Source organism: Macaca nemestrina, chromosome 5, assembly GCF_043159975.1.
Source record: "Macaca nemestrina isolate mMacNem1 chromosome 5, mMacNem.hap1, whole genome shotgun sequence".
Classification (NCBI taxonomy): Eukaryota; Metazoa; Chordata; class Mammalia; order Primates; family Cercopithecidae; genus Macaca; species Macaca nemestrina.
In genome coordinates, this window is record NC_092129.1 from 113,006,987 (window position 1) to 113,030,478 (window position 23,492).

Sequence of the window (23,492 nt, forward strand, 5' to 3'; positions counted from 1 at the left end):
TCACTGTATTCGATTTTATCTATTACCTTTTCTGGAACTAACAGATGCTAATTACCATAAAAGGTTGGCTTTTGAGAAAAATTATTTTCTCAGACTTTCAAGATATATCTCTTTTCTATGCCAACTAAATAAAGAAATGGATAAGACATCATAAAAACATTTAATATGAAAAATTAAAAAAATTCAATTATTAAAAAAGTAAAAACATCCAAAATGAAAGTATTAGCGTTAAATCCACCATGGTTTATTTATAATAAACATATTTTAAAAATCATTCTTATAAAAATATTTTAAAAAATTGCCTCTATGAAACATTTTGACATTACCTTATGAATAAATTGGAAAGTGGGAATAATATTCTCTAAATCTTAGTACCATTTAAAACATTTAAAGTTGATAAAAATAAATTCTAAGTAACATTTCCCTTTTGTTCTTCTCAACTACATGGATATTTGCTAATGTCTATTATTTTAAAGATTTCCGAGGATTATTTAAAAATAAACTCGGCATATTACATGCTAAATTAGAAAAAATGTAATGTTTTCACTTTCTCTTTTGACATAATTATGTGAAAGTTAAGAATAAGATTCTAATCAAGAACTTTTTAACCAGGCAAAATTTTCTTTTCCAAGGCAAAGATCGGTTCTTGTGTCCTCCTACAAAAAGCTCACTTTATTATTTTTCTACTTTGTTTCCCTTTGAAAATCAACAGAGCGTCTTGATTACATGAGTATTAAGCTGATTAGGTGACTGTTACTGAAAACACACATTGAATTGATTAAAAATATAGACTCTTCACTAGTACACTGAAGTTTTCATTATTTTCCTGTTTTTTTGGGTGACATCTATGAATATGATTTTGAAGAAGATTTATGTAACAGTACTTTTAGGAAGAATGCCAAGGATTATCTCCAGGAGACTAACAAAGAGATCTTGTTTTGCAGAAAGTAACAAAAAATTGCTGTGGTCACTGATTGGAGCATCTCTCTTAGTGTACAGTCCCACATTTACAGTTGAGGACCATGCTCAGCAGAGCCTGCACTGTCACCCTGCAATAGAGAATTCTCCCGTCTCTGGGAATCAGATGTACAGGTTATTCAAATGGCCTAGCATGCAGTCTACTACCGGCTGTTCCCTGCCAGGGAACTGTGTGGCATCATCATAACCCCACAGTAATCTTCTGGGACTTAGAAGGCTGTAGTTATTGTTATACTTAATTAGGGTTTTAGCCCTTCATGGGATAAGCATTCTACAAATTCTCGCCTCAGGCACAATATGGCAACTGAGCCGTAACAATTCAGTGCGTGCAGCAGCTCAGCAGTTGTCCAACCACAAGGAGGCGCCAAAGGGCTGACTGCCAGTTCTACGCGGGACGCCGACTATTTGTCCCAGCGGTGGAGAGTATCAAAGCAGGCAACAGGCAAGCGGGTTGAAAACCTCATTCAAGAAGTCCCTAGAACGAGTGAGTCTCTGAACAGGGCTCAGGTGGGGTGGCGGTGTAACCTGGTCATGCACCTGAGGTTAGTTGGCATTCTCAAATCTCATGTCAATAGCCCGGATGCTGGGTACCTCTGCTTCCGTGAGGTGTACATTCTGAAGAGCTTCTGCTTATTACTACAGAACTTACTAGGAGTGAGGGAAATAGAGCAGCACATTACTAAGCATTTCACGAATAGGAAAGTGCTTAGGGATTCTTTCTTTTATAAAAACAAAGCCATTTGGCTTTATTGTTTTTAATATAAAAGTACACAGACTAAGCAGAGAGTACTATGTGGTTTAATTGTGCTGCTTGAAAGATATCCAGTGATCTTAACAGCTAGGTTGATAAATTGGATTTGAACTAGGCATTACATACAAATGATGATAGTCTCTGTGTTAGCATGTAAGAATACATTCTTTAGGATATAGCTACCCCTGTAATAAATATCAATAAAACATAGTATACATGATTGAGTAATAACATATTTTAGAACTTCAAAGAATAAATATTTACAGAAATCAATAAATTCATAACATTAATTGTTGAAATTTAAAAATGTAAGTTCTTGGTTTGTGTGAAACATCTGCATTTATAGTTGATATAGGTAACCAATTGTCAGATAGAATATATGTTCAACAAAACAGAAGAAAAGATTCTAGATTGCTGGTTTGTAAGAAAGAAAGAAAAGTACGTTTCTTATTTTAAGTCCTATGATGTGTTGTTAGAAGACTAAATCCATTTCCTCTATCAATAAATGTGAACAGAAGGAGAGACCATTTTGGAAAGATTGTTTTTGAAACAATGGAACATTTTGCCAATAATGATACAAGTTGACTATGTTGGGAAAAAAACAAAGTCTAGTCTTACTGAGTTTAGTTTAACAACACATGCAGATCATTCATTGCACACAGAAGAAAGAAAATTGAAATAATGGAAAATAAACGCAGAAGAAATATAAGAGCACACAGTCTTCCACCAGGGTTCTAGAGTTCTCTCCAAGAGCCACATACAGCCTCAGAACCCGCCCCCAAAAGCCAACCACACAAGAGTGGTTCAGGAAAAGCACTCAGTGGCTCACAGCACAAGAGTGTAATGTAATACAAAAATATCATTTGTGCCTTAATGTTTAAGACACGCATCTTTACAACAGTCTCACAGGTACCTGGTAAAGCAACTTTTGTTTACTGTCTAAGAAATCTGAAAGGGTTCTAGTAATGCTTTTAAAATTGCCATTAAGGAAGCTTAAGTATCAAGCAGGCATATAGCCAACCATTGTTGATTAAGAAGACAGAGTAAATAGAGGCAGCAAGATGTATAGATAATCTCGAAACCTCAGATAGTATAATCTGTTTTTGTAGCAATAAAACTTAGATAGATAGAAGGAAAAGCCTTCTTGTATCAATGTGATGACTAAGCAACTACTATTTGATAATCTGGTCAAGGAGGAAGGGAGAACAACAGAAAACCTCAAGGTGAGAATATTGGCTTATTCTGGCCAGATGGGTTCACAGGTAAATTCAGTTCTCTGAAAAATGACAATTTATGTCAAAACAGAAAAAAAACCTATCCCATTAAAAAAAATAACTCTTCCAACTAATTTTTTAATAGAATGAAATCAATAAACACATTTACCACCACATATATGAGATTAGTACTGTTTTAGTGGGAATTCAGAGGAAAAGAAATGAGTGATTAAATGATGCTAAAGAAGTATTTTATGATTGGAGTAGAGGAAAAAACAGCAGGCTCAGTTGAGACTAACAGTAATTTGTACCTGACTGTACCAAAGAGAACTGATGAAACAGTATTTTCACTATTGCTCAGTTGAGCTATATTTAAAAAGCTCTTCTTCAGAATGATGGCTTGTATTTTTTATTTTTTTATTTTTTATTTTTTGAGATGGAGTCTTGCTCTGTCGTCCAGGCTGGAGTGCAGTGGTGTGATCTCAGCTCACTGAAACCTCTGCCTCCCAGGTTCAATTGATTCTCCTGCCTCAGCTTCCCAAGTAGCTGGGACTATAGACATGTGGTACCACACCCAACTAATTTTTGCATTTAAAAAATAGAGACAGGGTTTCACAACATGTTGGCCAGGCTGGTCTCGAACTCCTGACCTCAGGTGATCCACTCTCCTTGGCCTTCCAAAGTGCTGGGATTATAGGTGTGAGCCACTGTGCCTGGCCATTGTGTTTCTGAAGAAAATTTTTGGATCTGTCACAAACAATGTGATATTTTTCCTTAGCCCAAGACATCGTAGGCAAATTTTGTTTAAACATACCCTAACCTCAGTGTAGAAAGACAAAATCCCTTTTTAACAAGAACATTCCAAAGCCGGGAATATAGTTAACTAAGGGTTCTATAAATGTGTTTGACATCTTAATCAATTTTGCAGAAAGAAAAGCCTCTCCGTGTATGGCCCAGTCTACAGTCAAGGTGAGAGTGTCAGGCACCCAGAGGCGGATGTTGGCTGCTGTGTTGAACTCATCTACACCTGGGTTACTCTCAGTTTGTAACACAAAGAAAAGCCCCATGAGGAAGGACTTAGGAGATTCTAAGCTCTGAGCTAAAAGATGAAAACGTTAGCTCCTGCTTGAGCCAAAGCTTGTCTACTCTGCCTATCTGAACCACCATCAATAACTCCGTGGTCCCAAAGGCAGTAAATGACTCTGCAGTTGGATGGTGTCAATTAGTTCCTTTGAAATGGGGTCAATGCATATAAAATGCATTATATATGCATTTTACTTTGTGCATATTTTGCTTGGGTAAAGACAACTTTGTTACTTTCTAAGACAGTACTGTTGCTATTGTTATTACAATAGCCTTTCTGCATTCATTATGCAGGATTATAAATTCTGTGTATGGAGCACAACAAGGTGAAAGTTTACATAATATTAAATGGGACTTTAACTTACTTTCCTCAGATTATTGCAATGTTTTAAATTTTTTATTTTTCTTTTTATATTTCTCCTCTCTTCCCATTTTTTTTTTTTTGAGACGGAGTCTCGCTGTGTCGCCCAGGCTGGAGTGCAGTGGCTGGATCTCAGCTCACTGCAAGCTCCGCCTCCCAGGTTCACGCCATTCTCCTGCCTCAACCTCCCGAGTAGCTGGCACTACAGGTGCCGCCACCTTGCCTGGCTAGTTTCTCGTATTTTTTTTTTCAGTAGAGACGGGGTTTCACTGTGTTAGCCAGGATGGTCTCGATCTCCTGACCTCGGGATCCGCCCGTCTTGGCCTCCCAAAGTGCTGGGATTACAGGCTTGAGCCACCGCGCCCGGCCCTCTTCCCATTTTTTGTTGGTGTTTTATCTCTTCCCACAAACTACTTGAAGTCAGGGCCATTTTATCACTCTATCCAAGAATTATTTCTTGAGCACATTCTGTCATAGCTTTACACAGGGTGGTATGACAGCTAGTTGGAAGATAAGAGACCTAAGTGTATCAAATATAAGACATGAAGTAAGGAATCTAGCTTAAGTAATAGTACAGGACTTATTTCAAGGTTGTTTTTGCCAAATGTTCAATGACCACAGAGAAGCAAGAAATTTCCGTGTGTGATTCTCTAAGTCATCAACCGACTTCAGTGGTTTTGTACATATTTAAACCTATGGGTGAGTTTTCTTTGACAATCTCAGTCTGCTGTATGCAGACAGTAAATGTTGTAGGTATATGCGAACATCATAAATGTGGAAAATTTGGTTGGTAGTTTTTTTGAATTGTGACAACTGAGTAGGAAGCTCGTTTTTGGACTGGTGAGCAGAAGCTCAAAAGTGACACTTTAATTTTGTCTTTGTTTTCTGCTATGCTAACATTGAAAAACAGTACAATATCACTGTACCCTCACTGAGAATTGCCATAGAGTTTACACTTGTTCAAGCACCTCCATGTCATTTACAAACTTCTCTTTTAGTTGTTAACAGCTCCGTTTCGGAGGATGAAACTAAGATGGGTGATTGCACCCCCAGGAAGCTCTGGAATTTGTGTCAAAGATGGTCTCTGTCCTTTGGATTTGGGGGCAGATGACCCTTTGAGATAATTAGTAAATGGATAGCTCCTGAGACAATGAAAGCTTTAAAAATATCACCAAAGCAGCTATAAACTAGCTTAAAATGGCTATGATTTATTTTGTGTAACTTTTTTCAAGTAAAATTGTCACAACAGAAGGATGGTGAGCTCTGTATGGAATCTAGAAGATGGACTAAAGGTCTAGAATTGGTCAGCTTGTCTCTTCCAGTGTCTAGGCAAAGACTATTCTGAATCTAGTGACTAGAACCTCTCTTTGGTCAAAAACATTTCTTAGGTGGGGAAGAACTACTTTTTTTTCCTGGAAATATCACCAAGGAATATCCAATGCCCTTGGCTCTAACTCTATGCTACCAAATAAGACAAGGGACTTGAATGCCATCCCTTGGGTAGGTTACCTACCCAGAACATGTGCCTGATGTTGTATATCCTATTGTACCTATCTCTCATCATAGACGAATGCATTTATGTTTTGATTTGTGTATCTTTACATATAAATATAATGCAAAAATGGATAGTCCAGAGCCTTAACACACCAAGTGAACTTTCAAAACTGGCTTTGGTATTGCATAGATATATTATGATTAATGTAATTATTATAATAGTACAAAGCTAAAAGAACAATCCCTGGGCCCACACTGGCTTCCACTTAGGGACTAACTCTGGGTAGGTGGATGCCTTCATTTCTTTACGGAAACAAAGTGACAATGATAGGAAAAAAAATGTATCTCTTCTTGCTTTCCAGGCACCTGGGATTCTCATTGCTGGTTCTGCCTCTGACACTCTTCACATCATTAATGCTGGGTTCCACCTGGCTCTGTTTTTCAGGGCTTTGTTCTCAAATCTAGTTACTTCCTGGTACTCATTAACACGGATCAAGAAATTTTTCTTTCACCTCCTATTCCCTCTAGGTTTAGTTCTCTGCTGCAATCTGATGAAGCATTCCATCTAAGTCATGGGAAACTGATCGTAAATTATTTGGGGAATTTTTGGGAGGGCTGTCTTCTTCCTAAAAGATGGGGGTGGGGCTCTTTTTGAGTCACTTGAGTAGACCGCAGCACTCAATGGGCTGGAGATCTTGAGCTGTCACAGCAAGATGGTTTCATCTTACCAAAAAAATGATTATATGTATATATATATATCTCACTCCAAAAGAAGCACCCTAGTGAAGGGGAGTGTATCCTAGACTGCTGCCTGGACTTATAACATTCAGAAAAAAATTCATTTCCTTCATTCTCTAGATTACCATATTTGAATACTATGATAATACTTCTGTCTGGGAAAATGACAGCAAGGTCTAATCCAAGATCAATTTCCCTCCTCCCCCACTCCAAATGTTCTATGCCCTACAGATTTTGAAAAAGCAGGGAGTGAGTTAGGGAAAGACACTTTGATACTAAGGGGGGAAAATCAATAAAAGAGCAACCTTTGCAGGCAGTCTTGTGAAAGGTCACTTTTAATCATCTTGTATTTGTTGATCGATTTTACTCACATGAGACACATTTAAAACATCTGGTAGGTATCAGATTTATAAACAAACATGTAGCAAAAGAGAAATCACAAACCTGCTTGATGCTTCCCCTTGTTCTTTCCTTCAGGTGCGTGCAGGCAGAAGAGAAATGATGATAAACCAGTGAATATATTTATAGCACTTGATAATGGCCAAATTGGAGATTGGGGAATCAAGTACCTTAAGTAACTCTTTTCATGCAAGATCCACAAAAGCAATGTTCTTTATAATAAATGTACTCAACTTGCTAACATATGTTCTTTATGATACAGACCTGAGCTAGCACAACATTTACTTGGCGAAGTCAAGACTGCCCACATAGAACCAAAAACAATAGACTTTTCATTAGCTAAAGCTATCCATGGCTAAGAAAAAGTGGTTCTGATCTAACCAGCATTAGCAAGGGCTCTTAGAATGTTGCTAGTTACAACATAACTGTTCTCTGTGCTTCTGGCAGACTTAGGTTTCTAAATCTGCATTCATTAACGAATTGTATCTCAGTCACTTGCTGAGGCAGATTTTTTTTTTTGTATTGTATAAAATCTAAATTTCCTTGGATTAAATAAGGTACATAGAATATTTATCAAAACTCTTTTAGCCTATACTGTTGGGTGGCATTTGTAATAACTCATTTTAGCAAATTTAGGTCTAAGCACCATGGTGTAGGGTCTGTACTCTTTGCAAATGAGCTGTGTGCCTTTGGGCAGGCACTTTGCTTGCCGGTTTTGGTTTTCTTATGAGTAAATCAAAGGCACTGGGTTAGCTAACCTACAAATCCCCACTTCTTAAGGTACTACAAGGTGTTCTTGGGGCTTGATAATTCCCCATAGCCTCATAAAATATCTGACTCATTCCCTAAATAGCATATTTACTTGTGTTTTGCCCTTTGCATAGGCTTCACTCTCTTTGAGGAGAAAATCGAGAAAAGTACTTGCTTCTATACACCCTTCTGTTATTAAAACAAAACTTTGAAATAGAACTGCTAAGACCTCTAGAGTATATGTAAGAGACAAACCAGACCTGAAAAGAGAGAGTAAGGAACTGCTGGTTGTATCCCTGGCAGGTTTGAGTGTCCCTCCTCCTATTTATCTCTGCCCTGCACAGCTATTTCTAAGACCTCTCTCTCATCCTGTTTAGTGGAATCAAAGCATCCCACCACATCTCTAAAATTATGGGGAACAAGAGCATGGGGCTGGTGTTTTTTTTTTTTTTTGAGACGGAGTCTCGCTCTGTCGCCCAGGCTGGAGTGCAGTGGCCGGATCTCAGCTCACTGCAAGCTCTGCCTCCCGGGTTTACGCCATTCTCCTGCCTCAGCCTCCCGAGTAGCTGGGACTACAGGCGCCCACCACATCGCCCGGCTAGTTTTTTGTATTTTTTAGTAGAGACGGGGTTTCACTGTGTTAGCCAGGATGGTCTCGATCTCCTGACCTCGTGATTCGCCCGTCTCGGCCTCCCAAAGTGCTGGGATTACAGGCTTGAGCCACCGTGCCCGGCGGGGCTGGTGTTTTTTAATGATAACAATAACATTGTTGAGGGTGATGATATTGTTGATAAATTGATCTTCTCCCTGGCCACCTGTTTGAAATTATAGCCTCTGGTGCTCCCTAAATTCCTTCTTTTACTTTTCTCCTTAGCACTTAATGCCATCTAACATATCCTTTATTTATTTATTTATTTATTTATTTATTTATTTATTTATTTATATTGTCTATCCCAGCATCCCTTGAATACATACTTCCCAAGGCCAGAGATTCTAACTTTTTTTTTTTTTTACTCCAACTGCTGTATTCTCAGTGCCTAGAACTGTGCCTTGCACATCATAGGTGCTCAATGAGTAATTGTTGAACGCATACATGACTGAATAAATGATCTTTCCCATCAGAAGTTCTTAGGCTGAATGCTAAAGGAAAATACACAATGTAAATAAAATAGCAATCATAGTCTGTTTCTTACTACAACACTCTCCATTTGGTAAGCCACTTAAATGTAAAAAGATCCCTCTAAGTCACTGAAATTTATTGTCACTTGATTAAAGCAAGTTTGCTTTATAAAGCAAAAGTTTGAACTTGGCTTCAGGGACTCTGTTAATACATTAAAATTGTAGGCAAAGTATTGATTTTCTTGTGCATTGAATATCTTTCTTGGGAAAGACCCCATAATTTCCATCATATTCTCACTGGTTTAACAAAACAACAAAAACGATTAAGAACCTCTGCAATTTGAAGCAATGAAGCATTACTGGAGGGAGAGATGTTAGGACATCCAGTTTCCCATGAACTTTACCAGTGACTGCTGTGTCATTCTGGACAAATAACTGTTCTTCATTCAATGGAGCTGAGCCCCATGGTTCATGAGGTTGCAGGAAAAGGAAAGTGAGGGGAAGATTGACAGGCACAGTGGGATATAATGAACACAGGTGTTTGCATAAATCCTCCTCCACCTCCACCCCCACTTAAGACAGGGAAAATATCAGAGGAATAGAAAGAACTTATGTGAATAAAATAATAGTTGATTTACTGGGGGAATTTGACTCATTATTAAACAGTTTTTCCAGGCTTCAGAATGGCTTTTAATCCAAAAACTGCAGTAAGTGGGAAGCCAAATAATCACATATGATAATAGACCACTCTCCTCTGTCACTTGAGAATTCTCTATCGGTTTTGCTACTCAGATTCCCTTTTTACATTTACCTAGCAAACTTCATGGAGACAAGAAATACAATTTCCATATAATTCTTGTTTTTGGTTCATACTCCCAAGGAATAAGTGGCACAGGAGTTATGTTCTATTTTTGGTTTTTTAATATCAAAATGTTGAAAGGGTCTTAAACTCAATAAAAAGTTCAATGAAACTTCAAGATCTAAATGAAAAGAGGATTTTAATCCACACATGCATTCAACAGCATCCATGCTTCTATCCATGCTAAGGTTCCATCCTCTCTAAAATCCCTGGATTACTATGACTATCTCTGTCCCAGGTGCTGACAAGAATTTTAGACACCACCCACCAGGAGGCATGTCCCATTAGAGCTTACAAATCATCTTGCCCAACTCTTGTCCTTCTCTTTGTGGGTGGAAAAACTGAGGCCAAGGGCAGAACAGGGAAGTAATGTAGTTAATGATGGATCTGGTGCCTCCCAATGGTACACATTCTGCTGCATCGCAAACCTCCGCGAAGACGGCACTGCCAGGGAATGTCATGGAGGTTTCCTCAGCTGATATCCCCCCAGATCAGTAAGAACAGGTGGTTTTTTTTCTGAGTCACAGTAGTTAGGTATCCTGAATCCCATGAAGCCACTAGGATTAAGGTTTTGTTGGGCTATGAAGAAAAACAGCCAGTGCTCTCAAATGCTAAGTCGGATGAGGAATTTAATAACTTTTGAACAACCTGAGGAACAGACTATGCTAATCAAGCTGAGTGACTCACAGAAAGCCTTTCTCATGACTTACGACTTTGGTATTTCAATGAGGGCTTCTTTAATTAGGTGGTGAATACGATTTAACATTTTCTGTGATAGTTGAACTGGAGTCCAGGGTTCCAAGACTCCAAGACTAAGGCCTTTTTTCTTTTCTTTTCTTTTTTCTTTAAATTACAGGTCTCTGTGGTAATCATTAGGACTGTTCATAATGTCCTTGGTTCTTGCCTCCTTCTTAGGCACATGGTAAAATTGTACTTCCCCATTTTCTTTGAGTTTAGGCATGGCTGGGTGATTTACTTTGGCCAGTGAAATGTGAAGAAAAGTAATCTTACTTTAAAATTGTGAATGCTAATTCCAAATTTTAATCTGCTGGATCCCATTGCCTCATTGTAAACTATAATCCTATCAGGACTCCTATTTTTCTCTTTCGTCACTGACATGAGTTTGATCTGCAAGTGAAAGCTTGAGGACCATCCAGAGGGGATCCAGATAAGAAATGGCTTTGAGAGATTTAAACATACAAAGATGATTACTCTCTAAGCACTCATCTCTTGGGGTCAGACGATGGGTGCAAAATAAATAATCCTTGTTTTTCAAGAACTGTGGTGCTTACCTTTAGGATGCTGGTGGGTTTTATGAAATGAGACATTAGAAAATAAGCATGAAATAGTAGAAATAAATCTCTATAAAAGTTTACATTCTTTTAATCTTTAACCCCAATCTGTGGATTGTGAGGAATGATACTGATTCCATTTAGTTTTGTGCCAGAATTGCTACTAAATAGGTTTGAATCTCTCTAGGAGCAACAGAGAATAAGACAAGCCAAACATTAACACTTTTTTTGTGCGTGTGGGTATGGTTTGTTTAACACACTTGAAAAGACTCAACTACAGTGGCAGCTGTCACACTGATACCTACTTGGTAGGGCTGCAGGTGTGCAAGGCCTTCAAGTGTGGCTTCCAGGTTGCAATGGAAACAGATTTCTCATCAGCTGCGTAACTACGCCAAACACACTGCATGTGGCATAGATGGGGACATGAAAAAGAAAAAAGAGAGCAGGAGATAGAATAAAATAAAAAGAGAAATTATTAAGTTACTACACGTTAAGATCTTTTGCCTCTCATACTTAGCCCTGATAAATACCCAAAGGAGAAAGAAGGCTACTTTGGCATTTTCAGCTGACTGTTAAACATATTGCACTACATCAGAACTGCTTTTATTTTATTTTATATTTTATTTTATTATTTATTTATTTTGAGACAGACTCTCACTCTGTTGCCCAGGCTGGAGTGCAGTGGTGCAATCTCAGTTCATTGCAATCTCTGGTTCAAGCGATTCTTGTGCCTCAGCCTCTAGAGTAGCTGGGACTACAGGTGCCCACCACCGTGCCTGGCTAATTTCTTTTTTTTTTCTTTTTTGTATTTTTAGTAGAGATGGAGTTTCACCATGCTGGCCAGGCTGGTCTCAAATTCCTGACCTCAAGTGATCCGCCCGCCTTGGCCTCCCAAAGTGCTGGGATTACAGGTATGAACCACTGCGCCTGGACAGAACTGCTTTTCAAAACAACAAACCAAGAAGCAAAAGGCCCCAAAAGTGTAATATAATGTAATTTTTGAATTGGTAAGGGAAAGATACTATATTATCCAAAACAAAAAGTGACGATTGACTGGCTAAATGCTAAAATCCAAGATAGTAGTTAGGTAAGCGACTTGAGCATGAGCATACATTCCAGAGATTGATCTTTAATCGATATTTGATAAGGGAGAAACAAAGGACTAATGAAAATCCACTATGCAACTAGTAAGCTAACTAGTTAACTAATGAATGCCAGGGTATGCTAATGATTTAGTTAATGAAATTCTTGAACTATGCAATACTTCTAATGCTAAAAATGAAGATAGTGATAACAAGAAGCAGAACTAAAATGAGATGGGGAAAATGTACTCTAGGTGTATAGCTGGAAAACACCTAAGGATTTATGCCATGACCTAAGAACATGTTTATAGTTCTTTGACGTAAAACATAAACTCTCTCCATTTCATGTAATTATACCTGGCACACATAAGACAAAGTATTTTTATGGGATCCTCACAATCAAAGTGTGAATTAAGATTCCTGTTTTGTAGGTGAGAAAAAAAGGGCTCAGATAAATGAGGAGGTTTATACAAGGTTGGTGGAGTCGAGACAGTATCTCAAATTGCCTGGCTCTTGGTCATAGAATCCCTCCACGGAGACTTGCTGACTGCTTGAAGACTGTTTTTGGAAAAGCTTCCATCTGAACTGCTCATTTGAGAGACTGCCTGACCTTACTTTCCCACATAGATTTTGGTAAATTTCTTTCTTTGTAATGAGCCTGCAAACATCTCTGATGGCCAGGTATTTACTCCAGTCTCCTCAGAGAAAACTTTTTTATTACAGTAGATTAATCAAAACATTCTATTTTATGTGACAAACGTATTTATTTATTATTTATTTATTTGAGATAGGGTCTCCCTGTGTCCCCCAGGCTGGAGTGCAGTGGCATAATCTTGGCTCTCTACCATCTCTGCCTTCTGGATTCAAGCGATGCTCGTGCCTTAGCCTCCTGAGTAGCTGGGACTACAGGCACGCACCACCACACCCAGCTAATTTTTGTATTTTTAGTAGAGACAGGGTTTCACCATGTTGGCCAGGCTGATCTTGAACTCCTGACCTCAAGTGATCTGCCGTCTCGGCCTCCCAAAGTACTGGGATTACAGGCATGAACCACCATGCCTGGCGGACCAATTCATTTAAATGGGCCATATCCCTACTATATAACCATCAGTCATGATTGTGAAATCTACAATGAATAAAATGTGATCTAACAATATTCCTCTTCCTGAGAATATCATTGAATAAATGTATGCTGAATAAAAGTTAAAAATGGACACAACTACTTGGGAAAACTGGAAGTTTCTATGAAAGCTGAACATTTATGTATACTATTATACAACTACACACTCCTAGGTATATTTTCAACATATATGCTTATATATGTTCATTAAAAGATATGCACTATATGTTGGTTTCTAATAAACTAAAGCTGGAAATGCCCAAATACCCAGCAACAGTAGAATAAACAGACATTTTAATATCACAATTCTTAGCTAAGTTACTATTTAATATTATTATGACAATGTAACTGTTGTTCCCAGTTCAGCAGTGTGATGTACTATGGCTACTCTTTCTTTCCTATAGAAGTTTTTGTTTTTTTGGGAGTTATAATTGCCCTATTTTAATTTCTTGATTTGCGTAGATGTACCTATTATGAATACAGTCCAGAGCTTTCCTACAGAACTATAAAATTCCTCTGGTCAAATGCATCATGAAATCTGAGAATTCCATTCTTTCGCTTCCTTGAAGATCTTTCTCCTGGAGCTCTCAGCCTCCTTCTCATTCTGTTCTCAAGGCCTGCATGGCTGTTGTCTTGGGACTTCCCTTCCCTATCATCATAGAAATCCCCTTTGCTCTTTCCTGTGTGGAATCTCTTGTTTCTTGATTCCATGTCTCTTTCTCTCTTGGCTTATCCCCTTGTTTTGGAAGAGAAATTCTATTTACAAAGTTTCTTGGGTAAAGGTAAATGGTACATTAATTTTTGAGATCTTGCATGCCTAAAAGTGCCTTGGTGCTGCTCTTACACTTGATGGTGGTTTGGCTAGACATAGAGTTCTAGGTTGAAAATAATTTCGATAATTTTGAAAGTATTGTTTCATTGTCTTCTAATTTTTGGGTTACTAATGAGAAATCCAATGTCATCCTTATTTTTGATCCTTTGGCTCTGTCCTGCTCAGAAAGCATTTAGGATCCCCTTTTTGTAAGTTTTCTGATATTTCACTATGATAATCTTGGTGTGAAGTTTTTGGTTCACAGTGCTGGGTACTTGGTGAGTTCTTCTACTGTGGCCACTCCCGTCCTCCTGTTCTGGAGAATCATAATGTCGTATTTCATTGATAAAATCCTCCTCTTAGTTTCCATGCACTTGAGCTGAGATATCTTTATTAGTGGGATATTGGAACGCCTGGATGGGCCCTTCATGTTTCTTATCGTTTTTGCTTTATTTTCAATCATTTTTTATTCTTTCAGGGAAAATTTCACAACTTTATCTTACCTTCTGTTTTTTTTTTTCCTGCCTTCATGTTTTTCACATCTAAGATTTTTTTTTTCTGATTCTGTTCTTATTTATTTATTAAACAAATGTGGTCTCACTATATTGTCCAGGCTGATCTTGAACTCAAGTGATCCTCCCACCTTGGCCTCTCAAAATGCTGGGATTATAGGTATGAGTCACCACACCTTGCACTGTTTTTATTTATGACTGGAGCACTAAAAAGATGTAAAATCTCTATATAAGTGGCCTGAGCTTAATGACTAGTGGCTTCGTTTTAGGGTAATTGGGTGGAGACTAAGTCATTTTACTGGGGGAAGCCAAAGTTTCAATGCAAATTATGTATTTTTCTTTTGGATCAGTTGGCATCAAAGCAACATTTTCTAATCTATCCCTACCAGCCTTTATTTCACAAACTTTTACTTAATTCCCTGTTTCTGTTTCTAATAAAGCATCTTGGTTCCACAAAAAACTAGTCCAATCTCTCCAGAAGTAAACCTCTAACATGAAACTGTTGAAGAATTTTTAAGTGTTAAATTCCAAGGCATCCCATACATCCTCATACATTTATGAGGATGTAAATGCTGCTTTTTGAAAGGGGCAATGGATTCAGATTCAGACAGCAGAGATTTGAGTCCTAGCTCTTCCTAGGCTTGTCTTGAGGATCAAGTGACATAATGTATTAGAAGCACCCTGCAAACTAAAAAGCACTTCATGAGTCTTAAGCATTATTAATAAAAGTTGTGACATTTGGGCAGGTATTCAAAACATTACTGAGAGCTAATTTCTTTTTCCAGACTGCTCCAGCTTGAAATGAAAAGTAAATTTAAATGAATCATGGAAAGATATTGACACAGCTAAATTTGCTGCAAGCTTCTGGGGTTTTAAATTTTTTCCTAAAACGCTGAAATGTTGGTTAATTTAGTTCTCTCACCAACCAAATGATGAAGTAATTTGGGCATCTCAGTTGTACTTTTTAGAAGATAGTGACTCTGGCCTAAAATAAATGAGATGCTTTTGGGCTTGATGGTTTATGTGTTCAGTAAACCAAGTCAGGTTTATTGGGTAAGAAAGTGAATGGATGGGTAAATGAAGTTTGCTTTTCAATCTACTGTATCCTGAAATATAAATTTCTACAATATATAATCAAGGCTTAAAGCCTTGAATTCTGTCTAAAGACTATAACAAGGAAGAACAATGAACAAATTTAATAATTATATTATTATTTCTATGTCTAATAAATAAATTAATTGCATTTAAATGAAGGAGCAATTGCTTTTAAAATTAGTAGATTCTACTTTGATTAATGAAACTATGATTAGATTTTAAAAGTACTCTTGAATGCTTCAAGCCTTCCATTTTGCATTATTTTTGTTAAGAACAACATATAAGTTGGAGTTTTAAGTACAATAAAAACTCATGATTTTACTTCATTGTTACCTGCACTTGTACAAGTTCAATTACTGATTACAATATGTATTACATAACCCAGTTCCATAAAATAAAATTCTAGGCCTCTAAGTAAAACTGTTCAATTAGCCTCTCCCCCACAGGGTTACCTGTGAGGGAGGCCTTGCCTCATTTTGACTGTAGACATATAAATGCCTCTGCTCCAATGATTTGCTGTAGAAATAGCAATTTATTTTCAAGTTCAATTGGAAATTGTTCTTGCACAGTCTAGTAGTCAATAATGATAAGTTAGATCAGGAGATTTCCTACAGTTATTCTCTATATTTCTCTTGTACAGTATGGTAGTCGATAGCCACTTGTAGCTATTGAACACTTGAGAAGTGGCTAGTACCATTGGCAAACTTGGTTTTTAATTTTAATTAATTTAAATGTAAAAAGCTACATGTAGCTAGTGGTGACTGTATCGAGCAGCACAGCTTTGTATCATCACAACTGATATGTGCATGAGAAATTCCTCAAAGAAAAACAAAACAGCTGATAGTCCAAGAGGTTTTATTGTGTCGAATGTATTATTGGTTCCATATGTAGACAGAGCTTGGTGCTCAGATGGATGGAAGGAACCTATGCAATAACTTCTGCACTCACAGGTTGGAAAACATTGTTCTAGAGTGAAGGGAAATTAAAGGATAAGAACAGTAAAGAGAAAAACTTATTAGAAGTATTGGAACATGTGTAACCAGTTAAAGAGTGCAAAGGGATGAAAGGCTATGAATTCTGGACCTTGGGGTATCTTGCGTGTGTCCTAAAGTGTGTGACTCCTCTTTTCATTCTGCTGATTATTGTTTGGCATCAGATCTTAAACTCCAACTTCATATGGGTCTTTTTGTTTAAGAAAATAGAGTTCACTTTCTCTTTAGTGCCCTTTTAAAACCTGTAAAGAATATGTAAAAAAAATTGTAAAAAATAATGTAAAAAAATAGAGATTCTCAGTGATTTGCATTGGAAGTCATGCCCGATGGTCTACTTTCTTGTCAACAGTTGCAGAATAGCTTGATTTAAAAATTAATATCCTCATTTAATGATGAGATATGAACAGATCTCCTTCATGATATAACTGAGCCATACTGCCCCCTCCTTTCCCCAGCTCCATTTCTGTGGGAGGCCCTGCATGTATCACAGCCACAGATAAACACTAAAGGTATGGGGTGCAGTGGTTATCTCCCACTAACCCACCCACCCAAAGGTACAATCTAAATTAAAACAATGTGCTTGTGGCTGGGCGCGGTGGCTCACGTCTGTAATCCCAGCACTTTGGGAGGCCGAGGCAGGCAGATCACGAGGTTAAGAGATCGAGGCCATCCTGACTAACACGGTGAAACTCTGTCTCTACTAAAAATACAAAAACATTAGCCAAGCATGGTGGCGGGCGCCTGTAGTTCCAGCTACTTGGGAGGCTGAGGCAGGAGAATGGCGTGAATCCAGGAGCTTGCAGTGAGCTGAGATCGCGCCACTGCACTCCAGCCTGGGCGACAGAGCGAGACTCTTCTCAAAAAAAAAAAAACAAAACAAACAAAAAACAAAACAAAACGAAACAAAAAACAGTGTGCCTGTTACTGCAGCGTTAAGGCAAGTTTCCTAGGGCCTTGGAGCACCACTTCAAGCCCCTCCAGTTTAGAAATTCGGTAGCTTCCAGTTCCCTAGCAGGAAGGGAGAAACTTTAGATTGTAGAATTATTTTGTCCATGACTAAATGTCAACTCTACATTATGAATCTAACAAAAAATATATTCTGTAATTCTTAACCTGCATCTAGGATGGAAAATATATGGATGGTGAAAGGAGAAGCATTCCTTTTAGTGCTGAAGCTAATCCTGAGTTACTGAAAAGAAAATGAAATGCTGAATAACAGCCTATGTATTAGGAGCTAGCTTCAAATTATATACTTATTGTTTAATATTCTCAAACACTGATGTATTCCATAGTTCCATCAGCTCTCAAAATAGGATAACTGTTTCCACTAACTGCCCTAGATGGCACTAAAAGCAATTTCAAAGGTATTAAACCTTGACATTCTAAACAAATATGTTGTTCTTTAAAACAGCAACATACATCTGGCTGGAGAAAGTAATTGTAATGCCCTGTTCTGCTCCATCACTTAATGATCAATTATGTTTCATCAAGTAATTCATAAGACATATTAGATAATTCCAGGAGCAACACAACTGCTAACCTTTGCATGGCCTTGCTGACATGGTTACTTAGTCTAAACAATACATGGATCGTTTGCTAAAAATACATGTGTTTCAGTTTGGGAGAGGAGAAACACCTGTCCAAATCCAAGACTGTACATTAAGTTCTGACTTCATTTTTTTTTTTTAAAAGGAACAAAGTAGTAGTTCTATCAAGCAATGAAGCACAGAGATCGGAAAACGACCCATCAAGCACTATGGACATAGACGTTGCCATCTACCTATTACATTGACATTTACCTGAATGAGGTTGGCAGCTGGGTTCCTTCTTTTCTCAAAGTGTTTCTGGCGGTGTTGTTCTTGTACTTTTAATGCAAAACCTGAGCCAAGAATGCCCTGGAACAAAATACAAAAATGGCACTCAAAAATTTCAAAAGCACTGTTAAATAATACAAATATTAAAAAGTCACTAAAATGAGTCTGAGAGAAGACAAATGGTATGTAGCCTGTCCATAAACATAAAATAAGCAGTATTTCTCTCCATTATAATACCATCAGCCAACAGCAAATTGTTGGGCAATATTGCCAGGAGATACAACTTCTGTTCTTTAGTAAATCAATTAGGCATTGTCATTTATTATCTTTTGTGGTATAGCATAGGCACCATGATTATAAATAAAATCACAATATTTTTTTTTGTGTGTGTGTGTGTGTGGCCTTCTCTGTGACATTTCTTTTTGCCTAAGTTAGAGCGAATGGTCTCATCCAGTGATGGAATGTAGAGAACACGAATTTCAGCTTGGGACAGAGCTGGATTTTAAATCTGGGGGAGTTCAAGTCTCACTGCTGTGAACATGGGAATACTTGTAGCACTTTGATGAGACTCTGAAAGTTAGATTCTCTATCCATGAAATGGAGGAGAGAGGACTGTATAAAATCTATCCCAGCTGTAGTTCTTTACAATGGTGTAACTCTAAACCTACTAAAAGAAAAGTAAAATGGAGGGTGGGGATACTCAGTTTTGAAGATATACAGTAGAAGGTCTTCTATTTTGCCCATTTGTACAGTAAAGACTAGAACGTAGATCACTGCAAAGCACATTCCCATTTTAATTCACACTTTTACCATTCCTTGCCTTTTTTATTTTGGTTCACCTATTCCGTTTTTGGGATTTGTAAGATTAGTATTCCCTTCTAGGTTTACATTAGTTTTTGGCCACTTTGCTTTCCTTCTGCTTATCATCTTCATCTGCCAAAATTCTGGTTCTTTGATGTCCCCCACTCTTTCCAGTTTGCTCTGGTCTACTAACATTTGTGAAAACAAGATGCTTTGTCTCAGCCTTGGGTTGGCTTTTGGAGCTTGCTAAATTCAGTCTCTGGGCTTTGTCTTTAACTCTTGAGTTTATTGGCATGGGACTGGGAACTCTGCTGCCTTCAAGTTTGTGGATTTTACTTGCTAGCTATAAATTATTAGCTTTTTATTAAACTTCAAGCAGTCTAACCCTTAGGTTAGAGATGGACATTTTATAAGCACTAAGTCAGTATTTGCCACAGGTAAGGAATGGTTGTTTTTCTTTTCTTTTTATTTTTAGAGTAGTTCAAAGATGGTTCAAAGATGCTATAGGCTGCCTAGAGAGGTGGTGGGTTTTTCATCTCTAGAAGGTGTTAAGTCTCAGCTGAATAACAACTTGGCTGAGATATATTTGGGCTCTAGATAGCCTTTAACCTTCCTTCTTATCTTGAGATTCCACAATTCTGAGTACATCTGTGACAATAAACAGACAATAAGTAATGCAATCATGTTTAAAATACGCATTGGTCTAATAATACTATTTGCTATTCATGAGCAATGATCTACTCCATTATTAATTAGTACAAATGACTGTACTATGAAATTAGAAATTACATCATAGGTTCTGTTTTCCATCTCTCTTTTTCAGCGACTGTCTTACACTAAGATCTCTATCTCTTACAGGTTGTGATTGTACAAACTAAACTTTATAGAAACCTGGTCTCTGTGATCTGGTTTATAGATTTAAACAATGTTTCCCTCCTTTTGGGGGTTATAAAAATGCCCCTCCATTTCTAAATCCAGAACAACTTAAGTCATTAGTAACTTCCAGTTTTTTTCTGCTGTTTAAGATCATTTAGGAAAGATTCCTTTACTTTCCCTTTAATACTACTTTTCATAAAGTGTAGACATGTTAGGAATATGAAATACCAAACTTTCTAGCATCTATTTATAACATGTATTATATATACATGCATTTATGTGCATATATGTGTATAATTCGCTTGTATGGAGCATAATCCAGATTTTGCAGATGCTGAATTAACAGCACTAGCTACCATTTTGAGCACTTATGATGTGGATATGAGGTTTGGAGTTTAATCCCCTTTGGAAAATAAAGACAGGCACTACATAGCACAAATTTATCATCTGCCAAACAATTAAAAATGTACTGAAAATCACATTGGCATTGCTCGGAAATATATATTGGTGAATGGCAAATGTTTGCTACATATCTCTTGTGCCAGATTGTACATTATAGCATTTATTAAACCAGGTCTGCTTATTGTCTCATCATGGCTCCTTTCCAATTTTTTTCCACATCTCTCTTAGTACACAGCGTGGTGCACCTAAATAGAAGTCTGTGAAAATAAAGTCTATTGTATATGTATATACACACATAAAACATGGCTTAAGCTTTGAACATGTGTCATCCCTTCAAATATTGACACCAATAGATGTAAATTCTTAGAAATTGAATTTTGTTTTAATTCATTTTCTAAGACAACAAGACTCAATTTTTAGGTTTTAAGATTTAACACTTTGCTGAGAACTGCTACATAAACAACAACTAGAGAGGAAATATGTTTTGGTAAACATTTAAAATATTCAACCTTCATTATCTTCCAGATTAAATGAACCTAATTTGTAACCCACAATCAGCAAATAGGCTATGCTGAAAGATACCCAATGCGCTTTTGTTTTGTTTTGTTTTTGAGACGGAGTCTCGCTCTGTCGCCCAGGCTGGAGTGCAGTGGCGTGATCTCTGTTCACTGCAAGCTCCGCCTCCCGGGTTTACACCATTCTCCTGCCTCAGCCTCCCGAGTAGCTGTGACTACAGGCACTCGCCACCACGGCCGGCTAATTTTTTGTATTTTTTAATAGAGACGGAGTTTCACCGTGTTAGCCAGGATGGTCTCGATCTCCTGACCTTGTGATCCACCCACCTCGGCCTCCCGAAGTACTGGGATTACAGGCATGAGCCACTGTGCCTGGCAAGATATCCTATTTTTTTAAACTGTTGTTAACATTTTATTAAATGCAATAATTACATTTAATTAATATTGTTAATGATTACAGTGGCCAATATTTTTAATTGAATGGTTAATATCTTGAGTCAAACAGAGTTCTTGCACTGAATTTACTAGCTGGATGTCTCAAGGAATTCAGTCTCTATAAAACTCAATTTCTTCATCAATGAAAATACTCTTAGCAGGAATATCTAGCAGAAAACAAGGAAGAACCCTAAAGAGGAGAAAGACCTGCCTATCAGGGTAACACAAGGGAGCTGGGGCTTCTTCTGTGAGCTCATTAGCCCAGAGATGGAGTGGGCACCGAGAGAAGTGACCCTACAGTGGAGCTTTGGAAGGGTGGCTTGTATGACTCTGTGATGTGCCGGACAGCCCTTCTGCATTGAGGGTAAGATGGAGAAAGGCTCATTTCTTTCTTGGTTCTCAGGCGTCCTGGGTGGGAGGAACCCTACATAGGGGCAGCCTCTAGCTTTCTCAGCAAAATGTCAATGTATCTTCCTAAATTTCAGTCAGACAACACTATTGGTTGGCAGGTACACAGGATATAATCAAATCTCTGGCCACTTTGTTTTTTTCTAAAGGTATATATGGACCATTTAGTCTTTCATTTAATAAATAAGGACTCAGAAAATATTGTGAGGTTTCAGTAAAAGATCCATAGTAGAGGTTACTTTTCTTGGCATTGTTAAGAAATGTTCTTTTCAGTGAAAGCAAAATTTTCAGATTTCCAACATGTATTAATTTAATTTGCATATAAAAATTTCATACTTACTTTATTGGAAACATTTCCAAGAATGACTACTTAGTCTCTGTCCTTTAACTTAACCTAGCGACATATTTAACCTCCCTGTGATAGTTCAGAGTTTCATTATGGGAACTGCCTTTTTGCTGTGCTGAGTGCAGCCCACTTCCAGAGGTGTGTTGACTGCAACACTAATTGGTCCTAGATCTTTACACATTTTGTTTTACCTTTTTATTTTATTTTATTTTTACTGACCACCTTAAGGACAGGATACACATTTTGAACATTGATGTCTGCTTGCTATTCACAGATTTCCTTTTCCCTCCTTTGCTGTTAGTCTTTCACCATTTCTTTCTGTTGCAGTGTCTGTTCTATCAGCTTCCTCTATATTTGTTGTTTATAATCTTCAAAGAATTATGAAAACATAAGGTGAGTTTATCAGAATTTTCTCTGAATGAAGACTAGGTTATGAATTAGATCTCAAGTGGCTTTCCTATGAAGGAAGACAGAACATAGACTGCTGTCTATTTCAACAGCCCAGAGGTTGCCTACCTCCTTGTTCATAGTTTTTCACTGAATCATAGAGGTTGCTATACATGTGGCCTCAGGATAAATATAAACACAAAAGCTGCAATTATTTTGTGCCGTTATAATGGGAAAAAACCCAAGACTGTTGTATTGTTTTTAAAGGTATTTTCCTGTAGGGAATCTGATTATTGAGTGAATCTCTTCTCTGTTCTGAATTGTTGAGATTGCCAGATGAAGTTGCCTTGGATATGTAAGAGTTTTTTTTGATTCTCCTTGATTTCATCATTTTGTTCCAGGAAACATGTATTTCTAGATTCATACAGGCAAAGGGAAGTAACATTTATTGAGAGTTCTCTTCATGACAAGAACTTGACTTATATTATTACATCGATCTGCACAAAATTTCTCTGGGCTCAATAATTCTTCCTCTATTCTATTAAAAAATAAACTTATTCAGGGTCACTGTTCAGGCTGAATTGTGTCCTTCCAAAATTCGTATGTTGAAGTCCTAATCCCCATGACCTCAGAATGTGACCTTGTTTGAAAATAGGTCCTTACAGAAGTAATCAAGTTAAAACGAGGTCATTAGGATGGACCCTAATCCAATATGACTGGTGGTGTTCTAGGAAGTAGAAATTTGGACACAGATGACATGAAGACACAGGAAGAAGAGCCATCTATAAGCCAAGAAAAGAGGCCTGGAACAGTCTTTCTCTCATGGCTCTCGTGGCTTCTCAATGCTTTGATTTTGGA

General features: G+C 37.6%; 1 protein-coding gene across 6 annotated transcripts in view; it reads right to left on the minus strand.

Moving 5' to 3' along the window:
* LOC105479465 (potassium voltage-gated channel subfamily Q member 5) overlaps positions 1-23,492 on the minus strand; it is a 566,685-nt gene that overhangs the window by 78,199 nt on the left and 464,994 nt on the right. For 3 of the 6 annotated variants that reach the window (XM_011737415.3, XM_071096858.1, XM_071096857.1), the window contains 3 exons: positions 18,450-18,545; positions 11,344-11,438; positions 1,570-1,626 (listed from right to left, as the gene is read on the minus strand). In XM_011737415.3, coding sequence (XP_011735717.1) covers positions 1,570-1,626; positions 11,344-11,438; positions 18,450-18,545 — 248 coding nt within the window. Of the gene's footprint in view, positions 1-1,569; positions 1,627-7,063; positions 7,091-11,343; positions 11,439-18,449; positions 18,546-23,492 lie in introns of all 6 variants that reach the window. The other 3 variants (XM_011737416.3, XM_011737417.3, XM_011737418.3) reach the window with 2 other exon arrangements.